This window comes from Carassius carassius, chromosome 27 (assembly GCF_963082965.1).
Source record: "Carassius carassius chromosome 27, fCarCar2.1, whole genome shotgun sequence".
NCBI classification, from domain to species: Eukaryota; Metazoa; Chordata; class Actinopteri; order Cypriniformes; family Cyprinidae; genus Carassius; species Carassius carassius.
In genome coordinates this window covers 15,402,572-15,426,574 of record NC_081781.1, presented here as the reverse complement: position 1 = coordinate 15,426,574, position 24,003 = coordinate 15,402,572, and the positions used below count along the sequence as shown (strand labels likewise).

General features: G+C 37.1%; 3 protein-coding genes across 11 annotated transcripts in view; 2 read left to right on the top strand and 1 right to left on the bottom strand.

Annotated features, from left to right (window-relative positions):
• LOC132106859 (palladin-like) overlaps positions 1-16,953 on the top strand; it is an 81,023-nt gene extending 64,070 nt beyond the window's left edge. For 4 of the 6 annotated variants that reach the window (XM_059512914.1, XM_059512915.1, XM_059512918.1 and 1 more), the window contains 12 exons: positions 1,320-1,952; positions 3,658-3,796; positions 4,889-4,990; positions 5,475-5,513; positions 7,164-7,382; positions 8,569-8,718; positions 9,317-9,405; positions 10,102-10,234; positions 11,896-12,103; positions 12,858-13,023; positions 13,503-13,636; positions 15,267-16,953. In XM_059512914.1, the coding sequence (XP_059368897.1) occupies positions 1,320-1,952; positions 3,658-3,796; positions 4,889-4,990; positions 5,475-5,513; positions 7,164-7,382; positions 8,569-8,718; positions 9,317-9,405; positions 10,102-10,234; positions 11,896-12,103; positions 12,858-13,023; positions 13,503-13,636; positions 15,267-15,427 (2,173 nt within the window). In that variant the 3' untranslated portion in view covers positions 15,428-16,953. The remainder of the gene's footprint in view (positions 1-1,319; positions 1,953-3,657; positions 3,797-4,888; positions 4,991-5,474; positions 5,514-7,163; positions 7,383-8,568; positions 8,719-9,316; positions 9,406-10,101; positions 10,235-11,895; positions 12,104-12,857; positions 13,024-13,502; positions 13,637-15,266) is intronic. The other 2 variants (XM_059512917.1, XM_059512916.1) reach the window with 2 other exon arrangements.
• Positions 16,586-20,954, bottom strand: LOC132106861 (carbonyl reductase family member 4). Of its 4 annotated transcripts, none has more exons than XM_059512924.1 (6): positions 20,834-20,954; positions 19,400-19,551; positions 19,031-19,151; positions 18,753-18,886; positions 17,665-17,799; positions 16,586-17,561 (listed from the first exon to the last, which is right to left on the bottom strand). In XM_059512924.1, the coding sequence occupies exons 2-6, from the start codon at positions 19,542-19,544 to the stop codon at positions 17,383-17,385; spliced, it is 714 nt and encodes a 237-aa protein (XP_059368907.1). In that variant the 5' UTR covers positions 19,545-19,551; positions 20,834-20,954; the 3' UTR covers positions 16,586-17,382. The 4 variants fall into 4 exon arrangements, with proteins under 4 accessions (XP_059368907.1, XP_059368903.1, XP_059368905.1 ...); XM_059512920.1 differs by having other exon boundaries at positions 20,814-20,923; XM_059512922.1 differs by having other exon boundaries at positions 20,818-20,923.
• Positions 20,955-21,083: 129 nt separating this feature from the next.
• nek1 (NIMA-related kinase 1) overlaps positions 21,084-24,003 on the top strand; it is a 28,280-nt gene continuing 25,360 nt past the window's right edge. The window contains exons 1-5 of the mRNA XM_059513627.1: positions 21,084-21,193; positions 21,929-22,068; positions 22,179-22,275; positions 23,342-23,439; positions 23,810-23,893. Coding sequence (XP_059369610.1) covers positions 21,952-22,068; positions 22,179-22,275; positions 23,342-23,439; positions 23,810-23,893 — 396 coding nt within the window. The 5' untranslated portion in view covers positions 21,084-21,193; positions 21,929-21,951. The remainder of the gene's footprint in view (positions 21,194-21,928; positions 22,069-22,178; positions 22,276-23,341; positions 23,440-23,809; positions 23,894-24,003) is intronic.

Below are 24,003 nucleotides of genomic sequence, written 5' to 3'. Positions count from 1 at the left end.
TTGAGAAACTTGCACTCTAGGTTTTAGGTTAAAGCTTGGCCAAGTATTACCAACACAAACTGAATGCTCCCTTTCTCTTTTTCTTGACCCAAACGCTGAGGATTTATCAGTTGGCTGGAGGAAGGACTTCCACCTCCATTACAAAAAAATGGAGAGAAGGAGGGAAAACACAGTGACTCATTAGTCAACATCTGGAATTAATTAGATTAAATGGGGTTTGGAGTGTGGCTGGCCTACTACTCTGATCCCCTTGTGAAACACACACACATCGAAATTACGCATTTAGTTCAAGTTTTAGGTTTCTTTACTAGCAGAAAAATTTTTGAACGCGCCTATAGGAGACCAATGATAATATGTAAATGAAAAGCTTCTGGACTTGGGTTAGGTTTTCTCTTTGTTGAGGCTCATAGAAAGTGTCTAGAAGTTGCCAAAAAAAAGGCAGCGGGAGAGTGGGGCTGAGTCTGCAGAAGAAGAGATACAAATTATGTTTCAAACAAAACATGTCTTCCAGGGACACAAGAATTCAGATGATGGAAAACTATGACTGTAGGCAGCAAATATCAAATGTTTAGCAGAGAAAAGGACAACGTGGACGTCAGTGTTGCTGTAAATGTGGGTGAACCATGAAGCCAAACACTGGACAGATAACACTCAATCATCAGCCCACACCCATATTCACATGACAAACTGAGATCTCCATCTCATCCTTTTCCATACCGTTTACAGGCTGTTGACAGTGTAGTTTAAACTTTACCCAAGATAGCATATCACTCGCTTTACAGTGGGCTGTAGTTTCCTTCCCAGAAACTCAGCACAAATACACACAGACATGCATAACCACACAAACAACTAGGCATGAAATCTTCTGCCTGTATGCAGCTGAACAGACACATTTGTATGTGCATTCATAGATCTCCTTTATAGTAACAGTCACCGTGATTTTGACAAGTACGACGTGTTCCTGGATCAACATCTTTTGTTGATCCTGGATCAACATTATTATAAAAAATATAGACTTAACCCAATCCCTACATTTTATTAAGCACTTTCAGATTTATCATATGATAAGAATATTTTTTTCTGTCATGGGTTTTGGCTGGAATGCTGTATTGAGTAATCAGGACCGGAACTATCAGTTTTATAATTATCTACACCGTCATATTTAGCCAGGTTTAGTCGCAGCAAACATGCTCTGCAAACGTTATCTGAAGATTTTGATATTAGTCGGGTCAATGTTTGTCAGGTTGTGCAATTATAGTAAAAATGTGTATAGTTAGTGATGCTAAACACTCCCATTTGTTTAATTGTCATCCTTGCAGAAACGCGGCACAACTGAAGCAACTTCAAGATCAGATCCTTCTGGAGCAGCAACAGCAGCCAACCCCCCCTCCTCAGGAAGTCCCGCCTCCGCCTCCGTCTCCGCCTCTCCCACCTCCTCCTTCCTTCCAGGAGCTGGAGAGTAGCACCATGCAGACAAGCACCTTCAACTACGCCCGGCCCAAGCAGTTCATCGCTGCTCAGAGTCCCACAACAAGCGGGGGACCGATGGGATACAGCACCCAGTCCTCGACCTCCTCGAGCTCCAGTCCGCTGTCCCCCACACCGTCCCACAAACCTTTCAGCCGCGTCACCCTTCCGCACTTCCAGCAGCAGCCGTCACTGTCCAAAGGAAGCAGCGTGGAGTCTCCCAGCTCGCCTTCTTTCCCACCGCCCCCTCCGCCCTTTCTCAGCTCCAGCACTCTATCTTCTCCTGGAGGCTTGCCACAGGACTTCCCTCCTCCACCTCCGCCGCCTCCTCCACCTGTCACATCAAGTCCCACTCGCTCAGACACCTCCTCGCCCTTCACGTCCACTCCACAGTCCCCAGCCGGGTTTCTGGTGTCGGTGCTTCCGGCCACACTACCTCCACCACCAGTGAATGCATTGGGGCTGCCCAAGGGTAACGGCACAGTGTGAGTATCCAAAATCATCTGTTTGAAACGTATCCCAAATGCCTCTTGAAGGTGTGCAGTCATCTGCTTAAACAACACACAGAAACAAATGGTACTACCTAAAAATCTTTGATGATGATTTATGAATCATTCAAATATTTGTATCCTGGATACCATGAGCCTAGCTAATTGAAAGCACATTTGAGTAGCGCCTTGGACCCAGCAATTGTATTCCTTGCTTTGCGACTTTTCTATACTATATAAAGACAGAGCGCTTCATCATGAGCTACAACAAAACACTATCATTGGCATTTAAAGTGAACACATGGGCTGATGAGTAATTTGGAGTGCAGCTCCTGCTTTCCAGCTGCATGGAAGACATGTACTGTATGCATTCTTACATGGCATGTTTATGGAGAGACTAGAAGCAATGGGAGCTGAGGAACCTTGAGGGTAAGGACTGTGTATTATAGAGATTTCCTCTCCTTCTCAAGCCTACAGAAATGTAAAGCACATAGGTTTAGTTGAGAATGAATGTTTTTAAATGGATAACAAAAAATAATCTGCTCGCTCTTTTGTTTTAAACCTGTATGACATTCTTTATTCTGTTGTACACAAAAGGAGAATTGTGTTTTTACAGAATATCCAAAATGCTAGGAAACAGCCATTGACAATTAAGCTCCAAAAAGATCCAAAAACATTGATTCTTGTATGCACTAGATGAATATGGTAGAAATGATTTTGAGATTTTAAAGACTTATTTATTGTCATTTTGGAGCTTGACAGACCAGTATTATTATTGTAACTAAATATATTAAAATAAAAAAAGTTACCTTTTGTAATTCAAAATTTTGTAGTTTAAGCACTAAAATTACTAAAACTGAAATCAAATCAAAAGCAAATAACACAATAAAATTACTAAAATGTAAATGTAAAATATAAAAGAAATTCTAAATATTAATAAATACTATAATAGTTTATAAATAATGTTAAAATAACTCGGGGACAGACAACCTCTAGTCGCAGTACACTTTAATTAATGAACAGTGTTTCACATTAAGTCTTATTTAAGATGGGTGGGTAAACAATGACAAAATGTTTATTTGAAAGGTATTTAATCTGTTACATCTCACAATAATGGCCCTCTCTCCTTCATATAAACATACATGTGATGCACGATGTTGCTCACGATTTATGATTAGGTTCTTCAGTGAAGATGGTCTTTCTGTTGAACTTGAGTTTAAAACACTCATCCAGAGTTTTTGTCTTCAAAGCTGCTGCTCCTATCATCCACTTCTTCATCTCCATTTTCTTCATTATCTTCCACTAGTTCATTCCCCTCTCTCTCTCTTCCTGGCATTCCAGAGCCAGAGGGGGAAAGATAAGAGACAGCAGTGGAATTTTAAAACACACACAAAAAGATAACAAAATTTATTCTTGCCTTCCAGTGTATATGCAAAAAATATGTCCCACTATCTTCTCGTCAGTGCCAACTTTTGTATTAAAAGCTGCGGTTCTGTTCATTTGTGTATATGTGTTAATTCTAGCCTCTATCTGGGAAGGCTTTATGGACTGGGAAATATAACTCGAGCAACTAGCAACAGTTTCCCACTTGTTTCTGTGTTTAGGAAGTCAACAGATACTGATTATGTACTTAGAGAAATGCTTAGTCTGCTGTCTATTGATTTAAAGTTAATACAATTATTTTCTGATTGTGTTTTAACAGGGCTTTGCCACGCAAGTCTACACCCCGCACACAGCGCATCATCTCTGATTCAGATATCCAGGGCTCCAAAGATGCTGTCATACAAGACCTGGAGAGAAAACTACGCTTCAAAGAGGAGAGACTCAGCAATGGACAGCAGGTATGTGTGTGAGAGGTCTTCAGTTTGTATTACTAAATAATTATAGTAAATTAATAGTACTACCATACTAGCCTTACAAGCGTTACAATCTTGAATATAATGTAGTCTAACCAATAACACATGTTTATGAATATTTGGTCATTCATTTTCTTTTAAAGGCATAGTTCAACTCCCCTCAAAAAAAACAAAAAATGTCATAACTCATGTTGTTCTAAAATGCATGGAGTGAAAGAAAAAGAAAACTTTTCTGTGCAATACAATGGAAATAAATGGAAGCCATTGTTATTTTAGAACTCTACTGTTACAGCATTTATTAATATTTTTAATTAGCTATTATTTTTAGATTTTAAGTGCATTTTTAGTTTTTCATTTGTAATTTAGTTAACTAAAAACATTTTTTTTAATTACAATGATTTTTAATACTTTTAGTTAACAGTTACAAAATTGATGGGAAAGGATGCTATTGACCTCCAAAAATGGGAGAAAAACTAGTGCTGTAAAATCGATTAATCGACACCAGAATAAAAGTTTGTGTTTGCATAATATATTTTTTGTGTTATTTAAATATTTACATGTATGTGTGTAGATACAATTAAATATACACAGTACACACACATATATTAAATAAACCCAACATTTATTTTTGATGCGATTAATAGCAATTAATCGATTTGACAGTACTAAAACAAACATAAAAGTAGTCCATCCAACTCAAGCCATAAGATGAGTGAACACACAAGAACCAGTGACACTTGATGTTGAATCTAATGTTAAATATCATGCTAGTTCAAATATATAAAATATATATAATTTTTCAGTATTCACTGTAACTTTTTATTTTTATAAAATACAGCTAGTAAATGGAGAAAATTATCTTCCACCAGATCCTCCAACTGAAATGGTCAATCACTATAGAAATCCTAAAAATCAACCCACAATGCATAGCAAAACCCACCACGTGTTCAGCACGACTAATAGCTTTGAATTCATTTGTACAGGCCACCAAATAATCGCAATGCTTTCGCGTTTGTGAGTGTGTGTTTTCTCACACACTAACCCAGGCTCTGACAGATTAATCCTGCTTGCTTTCAGAGGTTAACCTATGAGGAGAAGATGGCCCGCAGACTGCTGGGTGCTGACAATGCTGCCACAGTGTTTAACACACAGCAGGTGGAGGAGGAGCCAGTCACACAGGTATAAACCCAACACACAAACCCACCTACACAACACCCCCATTGTGTCACAGTAAACAAAGCAATTGTTTGTAATTGGCTGTTTTTTTTAAACATGGGTTATAAACAAAATGCATCAATTACAAATCACTCCACACACTTTTCCCACTGACTACCAGTGTACGGCAAGGCTGTTGGATGTAGTTTGTGGTTTGCCTGCTTGCTTGTAAATGCATCTTAATTCGGCTAATAGCAGTGAGCTCCCGCATGTGCTTATGCATCGGGTACATTGTAAAGTGATGTCATTTTGGCAAGGAGAGCGTGTCAGTGAGGCATTTTGGAGGTGTGTGAGCAGGTAAGTTCATAAAAGCAGGATTAGAAGCCCAACACAGACACACATTGACTGTAATGTGTGTGATTGTGCACTTTTGTGCAATAGGTGTGTAATCCACGCAGGATGTGACATCATCCTCAACCCCTCTGCCTGTTTTCTGATCTCTCTACAGGAAGGCAGCTCAGCTGACTCAGAGTCTGTCCCTCAAAAGGTTATTCATACTCTTCCCGTCTATTACAAACATCAAGCAGCGGCCTGTCTGTCCTCCTTGTATTTCACTCTGCTCTCAGTCTGCCTATTTCCCTTTTCTTTACTTCATAAGACCACCCCCAGTTGTTTAATTCTCTCACCCCCTCTGTGTGTGGTCACCCTCATGTTTTGGCCAGTCCCTACTGTTTGTGATGGTGTGTTTACTCTATCCACTGTGTTTTCTTCTGTGTCTCTGTTTATGGAATATTTGTGTTTTGATTAAGTCCTTGACAGCAATTGATTAATATTGTACTCTCCTCGTAAATCATCATATACAGAGATTTATTCTGCAATCTTACTGATCAAATAAGCAATGTATTCAGTGTTTGTATTGAACCAAAACTCTATTAACAAATGTTTCTTTTGCACCAAATTCTGAAGGATCATGTGACAGAAGTCAGGAGTAATGGCTGCCTAAAAGTCAGCTTTGCCATCACTGGAATAAATTATATTTTTTTGAATATTTTATTTTAAATTATAATAATAGTCCAGAGTATTGATGTTTTACTGTATTTTTGATCAAATAATTACTGTATCTTTGATCTAGCCTGTGAATACACAAAAAAAATAACTCCAAAAATAAAAATAAAATTATTACTGACTTCAAACATATGTTAGATATATGATCTCAGCTATTTATTTTATAATGAAATCTGTTATTCACATCATCCTTCATTGTATTTTAGCTGTTGTAACAAATTTCTGATGACGATGAAGGGGTTTATTTTGTGATAATGACTGACTGCACATTTCCCTACTTATTACACAAATACTTTACAGAAGGTTAAACAGACATGAAATAGAATGTGAATAGAATTTATTTTATGTAAGAAGAAAAAGTAAAACTATTTCTGCATTGTATAAAAATAATACAGTAATTTCCCTTGGACAGCAGTCGATTATGCAGTTTAGCGATCATTACAAAAACATTTGGCCTCCGTTATGGCCAAACAATATCATATGAACAATAAAAATGTGAAAGAACTGTGCATGTGTCTTGTTATTGCTAACTGATCAGAGACCGCATGCGTCTGCTTCACACATTTCCTGCCCTCGAGTGGAGACACTAAAATGCACATGCTTCTCTTCCTCTGAACTGTGGGAAGTGGATATGCTGTTAATGTTGTGCCATAAATTTCAAGTGTGCTTAGCTTTCCACACACATCTTTGGGCAAATAGTGGTTGTCTGTGTGTTTGCATAGGATATGTGCATGTGTGTGTGTGTGTGTGTGTTTTTGGGAGGATGTGGCTGGACGTGCAAGAGAACAAGATGGAGAGGGTGCGTTGGTTGTCCACATATGTAACTATGATGGTGTGTGTGTGTTTTTCTTGCTGCAGCTGTGTCTTAAACCTGCAATTATTGTTGTGATGTGTCATCAGCACACACTTTTCTCCAGATGTTCCTTCTGCCTGCAGAGTGAAATAAAAAGAAACAGAAGAATAGAAACAGACCAGATGAAAGGGCAATAAGACTTGGATACAGGACTGAATAGATTATAGGACACAGTGATGAGAGGATGTGTGCTTGAATGAATAAAATGAGTGATTGAATGAGTTAGTAAGTTGAGGAGAAGGGCATAAGTTCAAGTCTTTGTGTTTGTTTGTGTGACAGGAGTATAAAGTGTCCAGCTTCGAGCAGCGGTTGATCAGCGAGATCGAGTTCCGTCTGGAGCGCTCGCCTGTGGAGGAATCTGACGATGACGTTCAGCATGATGAAGACACTCCAGGAGAGGTCGCACCGTTCTTCGATCAAAAGCTCAAGCATTACAAAGTCTTCGAAGGAATGCCTGTGACCTTTAGCTGCAAGGTGATTGGAGACCCAAAGCCAAAGGTGAGAGGTCATCACCCATGCAGTTTAACTCTCTTGACATGTTTACGTTCTTGTTGCTTGTAATCAGATCCTTGTCAATGACTTCCATGAAAATGCAAATTTTGTGTTTATGACTATAATCTCAGCAGGTAGTTAATTATTTAAAAAAGTTCACCCAGAAATGAAAATTTAGTTACCCTTAGACTATCCAAGATGTTCATGCGTTTGTTTCTTCAGTAGAACAGATCTGAAGAAATTTACATTTAGATTTCTTGGTCACCAATGGATCCTCTGCAGTGAATGGGTGCCGTCAGATTGAGCAGCTGATAAAAACATCACAATAATCCACACAACTCAATCAATTAACATCTTGTGAAGCCGAAAGCTGCGTGTTTGTAATAAATTCATCAAGATTTTTTTTTTAAGTGTAAATGATTGCATCCAGCTAAAACCCAAGACCTCTATCTATAATATTCGTTTCTCCCAAGAAAATGTTGTCTTTTCTGAATCAGGAAAGAAATATGCACAGATCATGCACCATTTACAAGTGAAAACAGTCCAAAATGGTTCTAAATAAGAATGTTGAATGGATCTGGATTTTAGAGGGCAAGAGGGGATGAGCTTTTTCACTGGAGGAAGTGTTATTCTGGATTATGGACTGATATTTTTGCCAGAAGCGATGGTTTGAAGTTAAAATGCCTCGATAGATTTGTTTCTTACAAACACACAGCTTTTCACTTCACAATACATTAACTGATTGACTTAATATGTGTATCACTTGTGAATTATTGTGATGCTTTTATCAGCTGTTAAACACCAGTTCATTTTTTTTATTTATTTATAATATTTTTATTTGAATCTATAGTTTTATACTGCATATTGTTGGATATACAGTAGTGGTTCACAGCATGGAGGTTATTTTGTTGTTTTGTTAGAGAGGTGACTGGGATGATGGGAATGGTGGTTTATCATCTGTGGGCTGGTTTCATCAGAAGCTCTGCTCTGCTTCACTTCTAAAATTCCAGCCATATATGGCTGTCTCGCTTTCATTGTGTCTCTCTCTAACTTACCATGAGACCACAGTAATGACTGTGTGATGACAGCAGACTTAATAACAGAAGTGATGAAGAAGAGAAAGAAAAAAGAATCGATGGTACAAGCTCTGGAGTGTTGCATAACCATGTATATATCTGTGTGTGTTTTGAAGGTGTACTGGTTTAAAGACGGAAAGCAGATCTCAAAGCGCAGTGAACACTACCGTATCAGTCGTGATCCAGACGGCACATGTTCCCTGCACACAGCGGCTGCCTCACTAGATGATGACGGGAACTACACCGTGATGGCAGGCAACCCGGCGGTGAGATGAGATTTTTGTGTGTGTGTTTTTATTTTATTATATAGTTTTAATTGCAGATGGTAACAATGGAATGAAAAAGATCAATTCTCTATTTTCACACATGCAACACAACATTCCCTAGTAGAACATGAATGTCTAAAAAAATTGGAGAAAAGCCTTACAGCCAAATTGCATTAGGTGATGATTTTGTGTTTACATGTTAGCTATGAAAAATATATAATACCTTTTATCGGAGTTTGATCTCTTTTGATTGTTTTTTTTTTCTCACATTCGCATACACATCGTACATACACACTTTCTCAATTGGCTAGTCAGCATGAGCAGTGTTTTGGTGGAGACGGATAAACATTGGTAGTCAGGCGGAAGTGACTGACCAGAAGCAAGAAAAAATCTACAGCCTTTGGAAGATTAAGAAGTTCATACACATTCAGATACTTTCCATCTTAAAATTGACCACAATGCAACCCAGGCAACTGTATACTTAGTTATGTGTCATGCATGTCAATATTCTTTCTTCTTATTAGCGCTAAGAAAAGCATATACTGTCAGTTTCTTAACTCAAATGTTTCTCTCTTTGTCTTCTGTCTTTCTGTTTTAGGGGAGAGTGAGCTGTACTGGAAGGATGATGGTCCAGGCTGTGAACCAAAGGGGGAGAAGTCAGCGCTCCACACCTGGACACATCCGCAGGTATATAAGCAGTTTCTGTTTCTAAACAGTAGGTCCAGGATCAGGTTTGCTCTGTGGGACTAGCACTAATAGAGGGTGTGTCCCATGTAAAAAACAACAACTGTGTATTCTGGACAATGATGCAAGGACCATGTTAAGATGTCTTTTGTGCAGAATAGAATATATGAATCTTTTTGAATGGGTGGGGTTTCCTCTGGATTAGATATAATAAATCTGGCCATTCAGGTCTTTGAGGTTTTTATATGTTTGATTGACAGTGTCAATAGTCTCTGAATTCAAAGCTGTGTGCCAACCTATCTTTAGTTGGTAGATATGAATTCATACACAAAGTAAGCTCTTCATTAAAAAATATTTAAGAAAATAAAATATAATACATATATTACAGGCACATTTTTATGATTTTTAAAATGTCACCTGCTGTGCTGTTAGATAATACCTTTTACCTTAAAATAGTGGTTTTTATCCTATCCTATCTTTACCCTCTTGAATATTTAAAAATGGTACAAAATGTCATTATTTTGACAATCTGTTTAATTAATATTAACTTTATTGAAGCAAAATAATTTATTTACCAAAAAACATGTTTTTCATGTCAACCATGTTTTTTATTATTATTATTATTATTTTTACATGTCATTATTCACAATGAAAATGTGAACATAGTTGACTTTTTTTGTTTCGTTTTTTCTTCCCCAGACCACGCTCAAGGTCCAGAGACAGCGGTGATGAGAATGAGAATATTCAGGAACGTCACTTCCGCCCTCATTTTCTGCAGGCCCCCGGTGACCTTATTGTGCAGGAGGGTAAACTCTGCCGCATGGACTGCAAGGTGACCGCACAAGCACTGCCTTAAAATGTGTGACCATGCTGACTGTACATCTCACTGTACATAACACTTAATACATGGTTTAAGGCAAAGTTCACCCAAAACGGAAAACCCTGTAATCATGAACTTTCTTCTGCTGAAACCAAAAGAACACAATTTGAAAACAGTTACTGGTCCATATTTACTTCCATAGTATTTATTTTTTTGTATTATTGAAATCATTGCGGGCCAACAGCTCTTTGATTACCAGTATTGTTGAAAAAAGAATTTCATACAAAATCTTCACACAAAAAACTTGAGGGTTATGACAATGTCCCTTTAATATGTAAATAAATGCATGAGCATTTCAGAGGCTAGAGGAAACAATCCTTTGTGTGATTTATGGGAAGAGTTTTCTCCCTCTGCATTGTGAAGAAAAGGAACCTTGAAGTTGGTGTTTCATCACTTATAAAATGATGAATGAACTTGGAATTATCCTCCGGTTTCTCTCTCTTTCTCACGTTTTCTTCCTTCTGTCCGATATGTGTCTATTGTTTTAGAACGTTGTCATCTGTCTGTCCATCCATCTACCTATCGGAAGGAACTATAACTATACATGTAATATTTAGCCACTCAGTTTGACAATCAACAATCAAGGCTTTTTCAGTGATCATTTGGAAAACAAACTTCAGTTTTTAATTATTTCAGTCCTTGTTTGTGGAAAATGTCTTTTGGTTTCTCTCAGTCTCTCTTTTTTTCTTGTTACATCAGTGTTTTTAATTAATTTTTTTCCTCGCAGTTCTGATTTATTCTACCTGTTATCTTTTTATCTATCCTCTCTCTCTCTCTCTCTCTCTCAGGTTGTTGTTTTACATTCTGTTTCTGTCCCATGTCTGGCTGTGATCTGTGTATATCAGAATAAAGGCTCGCTGTGACATAGAGGGATTCGCACGCTATAAAAATACCCTGATTAATAATGCACTCATGCACAGCGCCCTTAATGTCAATGGTATTTATAGAACCGATTTATTTCTTCTGGCTTTGAGGCTTTCCAAACTTTCCAGGCCACAAATGTCCCTTGATGCAGTTCAGGAGGTCTAAAATCAAAGGGCTTTTTTTTTCAAGTTCAAGTTCTCTGCTTTTTCACTTAAACAGTCTGTTCTGTCAATGTGAGTCATGAACACACTCAAGTTGGGTGTAGTGAGATGGGTGATGGACATTGTAAGCATCACACAGGGAATATGCACACCCAGGGGAGCGGCACTTGAGCAGTGTGTTCACAAACGTCATGAATGTTCTTGGGAACATCACAACAAATGCAGATGGACAAATGAGCATCTCAGTCCCTCTCGGCCCCATGCATAAACACACAAACGCATGCACACATTCATAAACCAATAAAAAACGCATTGACTGGTGGTCTGTTGCTGACACACCTTCGGGTGGAGCAGGTGTTGTGTTTCTCAGGAATGTGAGAGTTGTTGAAATAGAGCTGAGGCATTGTGCACAGACTGATTTCCCATGAGAACCGCACGCATACAGCCACCAGATATAAGCACTGGTATTAGGGTTGAAAATCCTTTAAAAGCTTTATGGCAATTGCGCCATTATTTACATTTTATAGAAGAGTGGGAAAGAACACATTTTGCTGAAAACAGTTGATTGACTTTGTCTTTCAAACATAGGTAAGTGGCCTGCCGACTCCTGACCTCATCTGGCAGCTGAATGGCCAGACCATCCGTCCAGACTCCTCCCACAAGATGCTGGTGAGGGAGAACGGGGTTCACTCATTGGTCATTGAGCCTGTCACTAGCAGGGATGCAGGAGTTTACACTTGCATCGCCAGCAACAGAGCAGGACAGAACTCATTCAACCTAGAGCTCATTGTTGCAGGTACACAATCATTCTCATCATCTGCTCAACCATAGAGTGCAATTTGTAATGGAAGACACCGTACTAAGATGTATTGTAAATTATAATAAAATGTAAATAAAAATAATGAGATACATGCCATTCTGGTGAAAAAAAATCTAATAAAATGTACATTAGTGAAGAAAAGGTTGGGGTTGATAAGATTATTTAAAAGTATTTTATGTTTACCTAGGCTGCATTTGTTTGATCAAAAATACAGTAACAAATCAGTCATGTTGTGAAATATTATTACAATTTAAAATAACTTTTTTATGTAATTTATTCCTGTGGAAAAGTTGAATTTTTCAGCAGCCATTTCTCCAGTCTTCAGTGTCACAGGATCCTTCAGAAATCACTCTAAAATGCTGATGCTGCTTAAGAAACACTTCTTTAATCATCAATGCTAAAAAAGTTGTGCTGGTTTAGGTATTTATTTAGTTTGCAAAAAAATTAAAAAAGCATTTATTTGAAATAGAAATCTATTTCAAAAACCTTTTAAATTAAAAGTATAAACTAAAGAATGTATTTCTTTAAAAAATAATTATAAAATGCAGGTAAAAAAAGTATTTGTATCTTTTTGATATGTAAAAATACATTTATATGGGAATATTTTCAAACGTATATTTTTTCACAAGTTATATTTTATATATATATATTTGTTTACATCAATACGTAATAGTTTATATTTGTTATTTATTCATTTTTTTTATCTTGTTAATTTTCTTTCTTTTTTTAGCCAAAGAAATGCATAAAGCTCCGTGTTTCATTGAGAAACTCCAGAACACAAGTGTGGCTGAGGGTCACCCAGTGCGTCTGGAGTGCCGTGTGTCTGGAGTCCCGTTCCCACAGATCTTCTGGAAGAAAGAGAACGAGTCCTTCACTCATAACACAGACAGGATAAGGTACTGTAGGAGACCTTGGGCAAATCAAAGCCCTCCTACAGCCATTCCAAACTACAGTTTAGCTAAAGCACTACTTATATTTTATAGTATATTGTATTTTATCACGTTAAACACTATTTACTCCGTAGATGCATTTAAAAACTACTGTGCACTACTAGCCTGTATATGGCAGCTGTTAGAAGGCTGGTATTTAAAGTGCCTACATGTGTGTATACTGATAAAAAGACCCTTGTAAAAGATACATACAGTACACACACAGTAACCTCACCACAGACGCTACTGTCTGCACCACCTCAGAGAGAGACGAGAGCAGTTACTCACAAGCTGTAAAGTCTCCAGTCATTGTTTGTGGACACGGTTTGCTAATAAGGATTCAAATCAAAGTAATATGGCTGTGCAGCCTAAATAAACAATCCTGGCATATCATTCAAAAACTTTGTTGCTACTTACTCATTCTGATGTTCAATTCTATTTCCCAGCATGCACCAGGACAACTTCGGTTACCTCTGTATGATCATCCAGCCGGCTCTGAAGGAAGACGCAGGCTGGTACACAGTTTCAGCTAAGAACGAAGCTGGCATCATCTCCAGTACAGCACGTCTCGACGTACACGGTAAGTCAAACACACAGCGGAAATGGATCTTAAGAATGCATGCAACAATGCTGAGTTATGATTGGTAAAAGACCAGAGTAAACTAAATACAGACTAAGCAGCTGAAGTGGTTTATCTGATCAATGTGCTTTCATAAATTGCTTCAGACTAAGAACAAAACCCTATTTAATCTGTCCAATAAAAGCACACTCCCTTCCTCTGCCCAGAGTTGTTCCCATAGCTATCCCATCAGCCAGTGCTGTGTGTTTGCCATCAACAACAGGGTTAACAATACGGATGCTTTACCTAAGGTTAAAGCAACAATGGACTGACAGCCTGTGTACTGGAGTTGTATGAAAGTAGTTTAAATCTCTGTCATAAAATGATTAAAACTTAACACATCCTGTCTGGAATGAATCGGAACTAGAGTTTTCTCAACGCTAACATTTTTGGCTTTTGGTACAATATCAGCTTTGATACCTCAAAATTTATAATAAATTGATTTACCAATATACAAACTCTGGTTGATACCAGTAAGTCAATGATTGTTTAATAAAAGCTATATATATTTGTAAAAGATCCATACTGTAGTCTTAAAATATATAAAAAATTAAACACTAAAATTAAGTTTAAATGCTACAAGTGAATTTAGGCGTCATAGTATCATAATGTTTAGTATGAAAATAAATCATTCATTTTGAAATTTGTTGAAGATTACATGTTACAGTGTTATTAAATAAATATTAAATATTTCAGTTTTAAATATTATATTTAAATGAGCTGATGGCGAAAGAAGATGCCAAAGGTAAACTAAATGTAAAAGGTGTCCTTGTTACAATGTAATTTAATTATACATTTAAGTACTGAGGAATATTAATTAACTACATGTACTTACTATATGTTTAGGAGTATGGTTTGGCTAAGGGTTACTTGCATATAATTATGCGTAAATTATTGTTATTACAATGGAATTATCTGAATTCACCTTTTTTATTTATCCTCCCTTATATATATGTGTGTGTGTGTGTGTGTGTGACCCTGGACCACAAAACCAGTCTTAAGTTGCTGGGGTGTATTTGTAGCAATAGCCAAAAAAACACTGAATGGGTCAAAATTATAGATTATTCTTTTATGCCAAAAATCATTAGGATATTAAGTACAGATCATGTTCCATGAAGATAATTTGTAAATTTCCTACTGTAAATATATCAAAGCTTAATTTTTGATTAGTAATATGCATTGCTAGAATTCATTTGGACAACTTTAAAGGAGATTTTCTCAGTATTTAGATTTTTTTTTTGCACCCTCATATTTCAGATTTTCTAATAATTGTATCTCAGACAAATATGGTCCGATCCTAATAAACCATACATCAATGGAAAGCTTATTTATTCAAAATAACCTGACACGTAAGACTGGTTTTGTGGTGCAGTGTCACATGCACACACACACATATATTTTTATAATATAGTTATTTGACTTTTTCTGGTATATTGTGTAACCCTAAATGAAACTTTCCAAGTTATACAGGAAAGTCTCCATATGTTTTCATAATTGAGGAACTACAGTCATTATCTAGAAATCAATATTACATCCTGTTAATTCTTTAAAGTGAGAAACCATGTCCATCCTCGCCCTTTCCTTCCCTCAGCCCAGTGGCAGCAGACTCACACCCCGAAGCCCAAGAAGGTGCGTCCATCAGCGAGCCGCTACGCCGCTCTGACAGAACGGGGTCTGGACGTGAAGGCAGCCTTCTTCCCAGACTCCAATCCTCTTCTTCCCGGCACCCTAGTGGAAAGTGACGACCTGTAGAGACTAGCATGGAGGATCTGACCTTTGAACCCCAATCCCTTGATCCAGCGTACTCAATAATCCCCACCCATTTCCCAACAAAACCCTCTTGCATGGGTCAGATGAAGAAGTGATCGATTGACTTTGAATAGCGATGGAGGAAGCTGCTAAGCATTTCCTCAGAGATTTGGATTCTTGGTATTATCACTTCTTCTCCGCCTGAGGAGGACCATTTGCTTTACTTTTATTTCAGTTGTTTTCTGAGGGGAAGTGATGTGGGTGCTTAAGTGAGGTCATATCCTGCTTGTAAACTGACTTGATGGTTCGCTGGCGCACTTAACACACACACACACACACACACACACACACACCAGCACGTGCTTTGAGGAAGGAGGTAGTGTACCGATGATCACCTTGTTTTTCATCTCTAGATTTCACAAGAAATATTTAATTTTAAAATTAAAATAATAATAAAACATCTATTCAAATAACTAGCATCTAGCTGTGCATGTTACTACGGTGCCAACATGTAACACTTTTTATGTATTTAGTTATAATGCCTTAGATTATATTTATGAAATGCTGGAGGGGATGTCTTCCTCTCCAGCACAGACTTTTTTTGGGTGGTTGGGGGCGCTGGTTCTCTGGATGTAGGGAACAGGGCTGTGGAAAGATGGACACCCCTAAAACTCCATGGACCTCATCGTCCCTGAAGCTTCAGGGTCCTTGAGATCCAGCATATTGATCAGACGCACACTGCCATACATAGACGCTGCGTCTGGATCTCGTCTCCAATCCAGAGATGTCGCACAAGGCCGGGCCTTAATGATCTTTTCCCACCCTGTCTTTTTTTTTAGGAGAGATTAAAAGTGGAGACTGATATGTCATTAACATGAGTGATGAGATTTTTGTACGTTTTGGCTGACTGACAGGTTTGGAAGGTTTGTTGTGTTTCCATGGGAGTGAGAGTAATGAGGAATGCCTATGATGGAAGTACAGGAAACGGAATTGACGCAGGCATGTTTGTGAAGGATGGGCTGATTGTGGAACAAGGCGAGATTTCTACGAGTATTATTGATTTTAATGATGATAGTGCATGGAATGAGATGGTAATGCTTTGACAGGTAGGCTTCAGATTTCAGGTTTGGAATTACAGAAACGTGCAAAAATGTGATACTGTTTTTATATTTCATTGGCTTTTTAAGTAACTCAAACATATTCCTTTCTCTGTAATGCATTCGTAATGATATTAGCTTTGATCAGTCGAGTATCAAATACTCAGTTCAAATAGTTTAGCCATCATCTAACACACCTTTGCAACGTATATACAAAATAATATAGCATAACAATATACACATGTAAGCCTATGATTTGCATATGTTTTTTTTCTTGCACAGCTGTTTATCCTACAAATAGACAGATTTTAGGAGGTTCTTACTTTGCAATATTTTCTGTTCTCCAAGCCAACCTGTGCCTGTATACAGACTGTTCTCCTTATTCTCTTCTGGTTTATGAATAGTACAATAAATAAACGTCTCTGAAATTGAGTTTGGCTTGAGTCCAGTTGCTGTTGGCAAAAACATCTCTCATCGCTGACTTAGTTTTCTTGGTAATCTGTATTTTTATGATGATGAAAAGGCCAAGATTTAATACATTTTAAATTAATAAATATTTTTTATGAGTTAGGGGTTCTGTAAGTGTAATGCAGCACAGCTTATTTAAATGCTGAAATGAAATCACAAAGCGAGTCATATCCTCCACATGTTGACCCGTGCCATCCTAAGTATGGAGCATGAACCATAACCAAAAAACTCCAGTGAACTAAAAATAACCTTAATCCAATCCAGCTCTTACACAATGATGCTGTATGTGTGACTCCACAGAGTGATGAGGAGCTGATTAACAATATCAAGATCTGACATTATCAGCATAACAAAAATATGCAGTTGGCTCGCATTCTTTGCTAGCAGAAATCATCACAGTGCCAGCTGTAGTCCTCCATCCACGAGCAGAAGCTGTCCTGTGATATAAGGAGACTCCAGGAGGAAAAGGACAGAGTTGGCCACCTCTGCAGGTTCCCCAAAACGGCCTAGTGGAATCCTTCTCACCGCGTCTTCCTTCTCCAGCCCTGCCGTCATGTCCGTCCGAATGAATCCTGAGAGGGGCGAGTGAAAAGAATTTTCAGTGTTACACCGATGACTGCTAATATACAGATTAAAAGGCAAAATAAGTAATAGAAGAAAAAGAGAGGACAAAACCTGGAGCCAATAAGTTCACTCGTATATTCCGGGTAGCAACTTCCTTTGCCAGTGAGCGTGTGAATCCTTCCAGTCCGGCTTTACTGGCACTGTACACACACTGACCAGAGTTACCCTTCACACCCACCACAGAGCCTGAGGAAACATGATTAAACCTACTGTATCATATTTGAGACGCAAATTTCTAAGGCCTAAATTCTCTTTAAGTGTCTTTTTGAAATCTTAAATGATTTTTTTGGAAGTAAACGTAAGAATAAATTATTTTATTGTTATTACTATATTGTTAGAAATATTTCAAGATAAATACATATTGGACTGAAGCAACTTAGATTATCCATAGTTTATTTTATTTTTTTATTTTTTTATGAAAATGCAAGTATTAAATAAGAATGTTTATTTGTCCATCTCTCTATATGTTTTAACATTATATGTGACCATGGACCACAAAACCAGGGTAAATTTTGTTTTAAATTGAAATGTGATGTTCTTAGCAATGTACATTACTAAACAAAAATTAAGTTTTGATATACTTATGTTAAGAAAATGTACTAAATATTTTCATGGAACATGATCTTTACTTAATAACCTAATGATTTTTGGCATAAAAGAAAAATCTATCATTTTGACCTAATACAATGTATTTCTGGCTATTGCTACAAATATAACCTGTGCTACTTATGACTGCTTTAGTGGTCCAGGGTCACATATGTTGTATATTTACATTCTAAGCTATCAGAATTATATCTTTTTTTTTCTTATACAGTAATTATCAGTAAGTGCACCAAAGGGCATCTTTTACTCAGTTTGGGCCTCTTAATAAAACTAAAAGTGTTTTTCCACCTCGTATAATCTCCATATATCCAGAATTGTAATATGCATATCATAATATGAGCAATAAAAGCTTGACATAGCAGATATAACGATTTAAAATCTGAAGCTTCTGCGCCATCTAGCGGTGATTAAATGAACCCAATCTGCCCAGCTGCTGATGCAGGGAGACTTTTCTCCAGCTTGAACTTCGTGACACTTTATTTAAGTAATATACAAGAAGATCCTAAGGTAGTGGGACATACAGAAATGAGACCCACCTATGTTGACAATAGCTCCTCCGTGACTGAGCATGCTCCGTAGAGCGCCTCTGCAGGTCAGCATTGAGCCCAGCAGGTTAGTGTGAAGAACAGAGAGCATGTCTTCAGATTTACTCCTCAATAACAATGCATCTCTTTAAGATAAACACACATTCAATATATATTAGAATGCAGTAGTTTTTTTATTTGATTTATAATATCAAAATCTGCTGTTTTTGCCATGGTATCTGTCTGATATATATTTATTCAATATTACATTTTCTGCATCACTGCCTGACCTGTTGATGCCAGCAGCGTTAACCAGGTATCCCACAGTGCCACAGGTCTTACTGATGGTCTCAAATGCTCTCTGAACATCTTCTTCTTTAGAGACATCACAGCTTAGACCCAAATGGTTTTCTGAAATGAAATATATACTCCAGAATTATAAAATCTATTTTAATACAATTTAAACTTAAGACTTGCATTCATTGCCCAACTTGGAAACAAAATGATTTGTTTGTGCTGTTGAATAGACAAATACTATATGCAAAACTCAAATTTAGGTAAAAAATAAAGGCCTGAAGTGTATGATGTCTGCATCGTCAAATCAATGTGTTAAGAGTTTAGATCAGCGAACCAGTGCAAAGTATCTCAGACTGATTCACCTCCAGGGAGAGATACAGCTGTGACCTGTGCAGCCTCTTTATTCCTAGACAATACCACAACCCTATGACCCCTCAGTGCTAACAGCTGAGAAACTGCTCGCCCAATGCCACGCGAACCCCCGCACACTACAGCCAGTCTAGACATCACGACCCTAAAAGAGAAAAAACAGCAAAGAGTGAACACTGCAGGCCTGCAATCAGATAGATTTCAGACTATCTGAAAATAGTACCTGTGTCTTTAGAAAATAAGTAGTGCTGCTTATAAAGAAACAATGCATTTTTGATTGACATTTGATCATTGCTGTGCCAATAAATGTTAAAATGTTTAGTACCTTGAATTGCCTTTTAAATATTTGTAAATATGTTTATTAATATGATAACCATTGAGCACTTTACTGTATTGTTATCTAGAACTTAACACTTATAAAATACCATAATACAATAGCTTTTGGACATTAGTTTAAAAATACTGAGGTAGTCTGAAAGGTAATTCTTAGATTTGTCGGATTACTGTTGGTAATATCTGACATTAAAGTTATTAATACAGCAAACTGTAGAGCAGAAATTATATAATGTTCACTCAAAAGTTACAATTGCCATTTACAATGAGCAACACATCCCTTAGATATGCTTTAACTGACACTGCACAATTATAGCTGGTCTAACAGCACAGGATTTAGAGTTTTAGACGACAAGATATCGAGCTCATGGTAAATATTGGTAATATCATCTACCGTTCGTTGTTGTCGCTAAATGTGAACTTGAACGGGTGCCGCCATGTTGAGAGAACTGCGCGTGGTGCCCGATAGGAGGAGCCAAACGCATCGGTAAATTAATATGAACTCAAAGACCTTATTGAGAGAAATAATAGCAATATATTTCGAAAAGGAAAATCGAGTATTTATTTATGTATTTATTTACTAAATGTATTAACCAAGTACTAACGCATTTTAATGCATTTATTAGTCTGACTCTAACAGCTACACATGCACATCACTTTATCCATTGGAACCAGAAAGCAGCAAATTCATTTTATATCAAAGAAATCGGTTTAAGGGGGAGAAAAATAAATAAATAAAAAACCTTTGAGAATGTTTTTGCTTCTGGATAACAAAGGCTGTAATGATAAAATAGAATGTTTATAAAATCGCACAACAAAATTGGTAAAATATTAAAATTATAAAAATTAATTAAAATAATTAACTAATACATAATTTGAAAATATATGTAATCTAAATAAGTATCTAAAATATAAAATAATAATAATAATAATAATAATAATAATTTTTATTATTATTATTAATGCGATCACAAATAATGCATAAAGAAATACATATCAGTAATAAATTATATAAATAATATATTATTATTATAACTTTTTTTTACTTTTTCTAAAAATAATAATAATACAAACATACAAAAAATGCTTTGTACTTCACAAATACAGTGCCAGAACTCGTTAATCCCTTCGTCTTTTCATTTTCAAAAGCTCCTCAGTTTAAGGCCATGAAAGCGGATCCTGGCTGTAGTGGCTCCATGACCGTGTACCAACCGGTGACGGTTGCTAGGGGGGGATTTTGCACCAAACATTGACAGACAAACTTGACGGCTATGGGTTTTGACTGGCATGTTTATCACCCTATCACCTGAGACTCGATATGAGCGCGGACCAATCAAATCGCTCCTCTCAGTCAGCGTGTGCAGTCTTCCCACATGAGACCGCCCACATCAGAAAATCTTCTTGTGAGCTTCTCTGATGCTGCCGATGTTCGCTGATTTCCCTGAATATAGAAGGTAAGAACTGATTTTATTTGGAAAATAATGCAATATATGACAGAATTCTGCTTTAAAGTGCATGTCAGTGTAATTTCGCGGGATGCCAGTAAGACTGGTAATTTCTTTTCGCGGTTTTCATTCGTGTGCATTCAGTAGCGTATTATCATTAGTTAGTGCAGACCGGTTCAAGGCCCCGCTAAATTAGACATCAGCTGATGCTTCTCAAACTTTGCAACATAATGTTCACGTGATGATGCGTTTACCCGTATAACATAAAGCAGCGTAACAAATCTTGTTTGTAAAGAACTAATGTTTTAGATATTAGACCGTTTAAGTCAATCCATGGTCTGTTATTTAAATGTCGAGCTTGTAAGTTTCTGTGTTTCGTGATTCAGTATTATTGGGCAGCATAGCTTTCATCAGATTGTTAGTCTAATGTATTGCTGTCTTAAGGTGCTTCTCTCCATCTTATTCTTTCTTTTAACCTCTGTTCTTTTGTACCCCTCTTACCTCTTTTAAAGAGTGGTGGGTAATTCTTCCTCACATGTCTTATTTAATTCATAAGCTCTTGTACACTGTCTGGCTTTTGCTTTTAGTTTTTATTTATTTATTTTAGTATTTATATACCTATATCTAGGCTACACATTTAGAAAGAGATAGAGATTATATTATTTTTTGCTATAACTTTACAAAAATCCTAGTATTGTTCGGTGATCCTAATTTTATGTATTTTTTTGTTTCCCTTTGCCTCAGCATGAGAAGTCATTTGCACAGACATGGATAAATATGAGAGACTGAAGAAAATTGGGGAGGGATCCTTTGGGAAAGCCATCCTAGTCAAGTCAAGGACAGACGGTCGACAATATGTTATCAAGGAGATTGGCATCTCCAGGGTGAGTCTAATTCTTTCTATTAGGCATTTTTTTATGAATTTAATAAGTATTTCAGTTATTAAAAACATAATTATTTTAACAAGATGATAAGTGCTATACTTGTTCATCAGATGTCAAACAAAGAAAGGCAAGAATCGCGTAAAGAGGTGGCAGTTCTGGCTAACATGAGCCATCCAAACATTGTCCAGTACAAGGAATCCTTTGAAGGTAAAGCCCATTTATAAATTAAGATGTCCATATTCTGAAATGTGTATTAAGTGATATTGCTATATGATGCTTCGTTGCCCAGCCCTGCCATTATGTCGACAGGCATGACAAACGCGTGTCTACGAGGTCTTTGGTCTTTAGTCTTTAGTTGACTGATCTTGATTAATCTGAGAACATTAGTTCCGGCACAGACCAGACCCACTGCGTTTCTGATATAAAGGTTTGTGTCTGGTTGATAGATCGGGCAGTCTGCATGATCTGGAGGAGCTCCAAGCTCTTGAATTAAATTATAGAGAGGATGTCGTTGAGCTAATGATAGTTTCTCTGCATGAAGTCATGCAGCAGCAGTATCTCTGGCATCCGGATGGGAGACTAATTAATGACATAAAACTGGGGTGGTATATGAATCTTAATGATATTAGCAGTGGAGGGGATTATGTTGGCTTAATTCCATTTTAAATATACAGCGAAACCTAGGAGTTTTAAATCTGATTATATCACATGTGCACTACATTCTCTCTCTCTCTCTCTTCCGGCTTATGCCCTCTATCAGGGGTTGCCACAGCGGAGTGATCCGCACAACTGATCTGGCACATGGTTTGTGCCGGATGCCCTATCTGCCGCAACCCAGCACTGAGAGTATACAAACTCATGCAACCCCAGTGCTGGGACACATGTGCACTACATGATACACTAATATCCAAAAGTAATATCCAAAAAGTCTCTTATGCTCTACATTTATTTCATCAAAACATTTTAAAAACAGTAATATTGTAAAATATTATTATAATTATAAATAACAGATTTTCGTTTTAATATATTGTACGTTTTTTTATTAATTTTAATATATTTTAAAAGTCATTACTTCAGTGTTCACTGTCATGACCCTCAAGAAATCATTACTCCTATAACATTATAAATATGTGTACTCACTTTTGATCAATTAAATGCATGATTTAAAATAAATCTTATTGTTTAAATCTCAAGAAGCCACCCAGGCTGTGATCTGAAACATTGCTGTTACTTTGTCATTTAAGTACAATAATTTTTCTCTCTTTTTCTTCAGAGAGTGGTTGTTTGTACATAGTAATGGACTACTGTGAGGGAGGAGACCTATTTAAGAAGATCAATAATCAGAGAGGGACACTATTCCCTGAGGAACAGGTAAGAGGAACAATACAATGTCAGTTCAGCTCTGCACCTGATAACAGGCTGAAATTATCAAAGCGTAAGATTTTTTTTTTTCTCCTACCAAAGTAAATAATATCTATTTAAAGTCATATGCACTCATATGGAATGAAGAATCCAGTCACATCAGCTGCTAATCTATTTTATTCTACAGTATAAAGAGTGGGTCACCCCACAGGGGTGGCATTGCTGGACCAGTTAAATGCTACTTACATATACCATTAAATAAAAAAAAAGTCTTTTATCAAAACAAAATAAGATATTCTTAGTTGTTGAATGTTAGCAAAAGTCCCATTTTTTGCAAGAATTATCGACTGAAATACTGAACACTGTTGTTTTCTGGAAGATTCTTGACTGGCTTGTGCAGATCTGCCTGGCTCTGAAACATGTACATGACCGCAAAATCCTACACAGGGACATCAAATCACAGGTACAGCTGTCTCTCTCACACACACTTGTATCAACATTTCTGTGGAACTACAGAATGCATAATGTATAATATACTTTGACTTGGTTTACATATGCCTCTTACATGACTTT

Coding starts and splice junctions, on each gene's coding strand:
- LOC132106861 (XM_059512920.1), bottom strand. Junction 19,152..19,399: donor AGCTGTATCTCTCCCTGGAG/GTGAATCAGTCT, acceptor ATTTCATTTCAG/AAAACCATTTGGGTCTAAGC. Junction 17,800..18,752: donor AGGAGCTATTGTCAACATAG/GTGGGTCTCATT, acceptor ATGTTTCCTCAG/GCTCTGTGGTGGGTGTGAAG.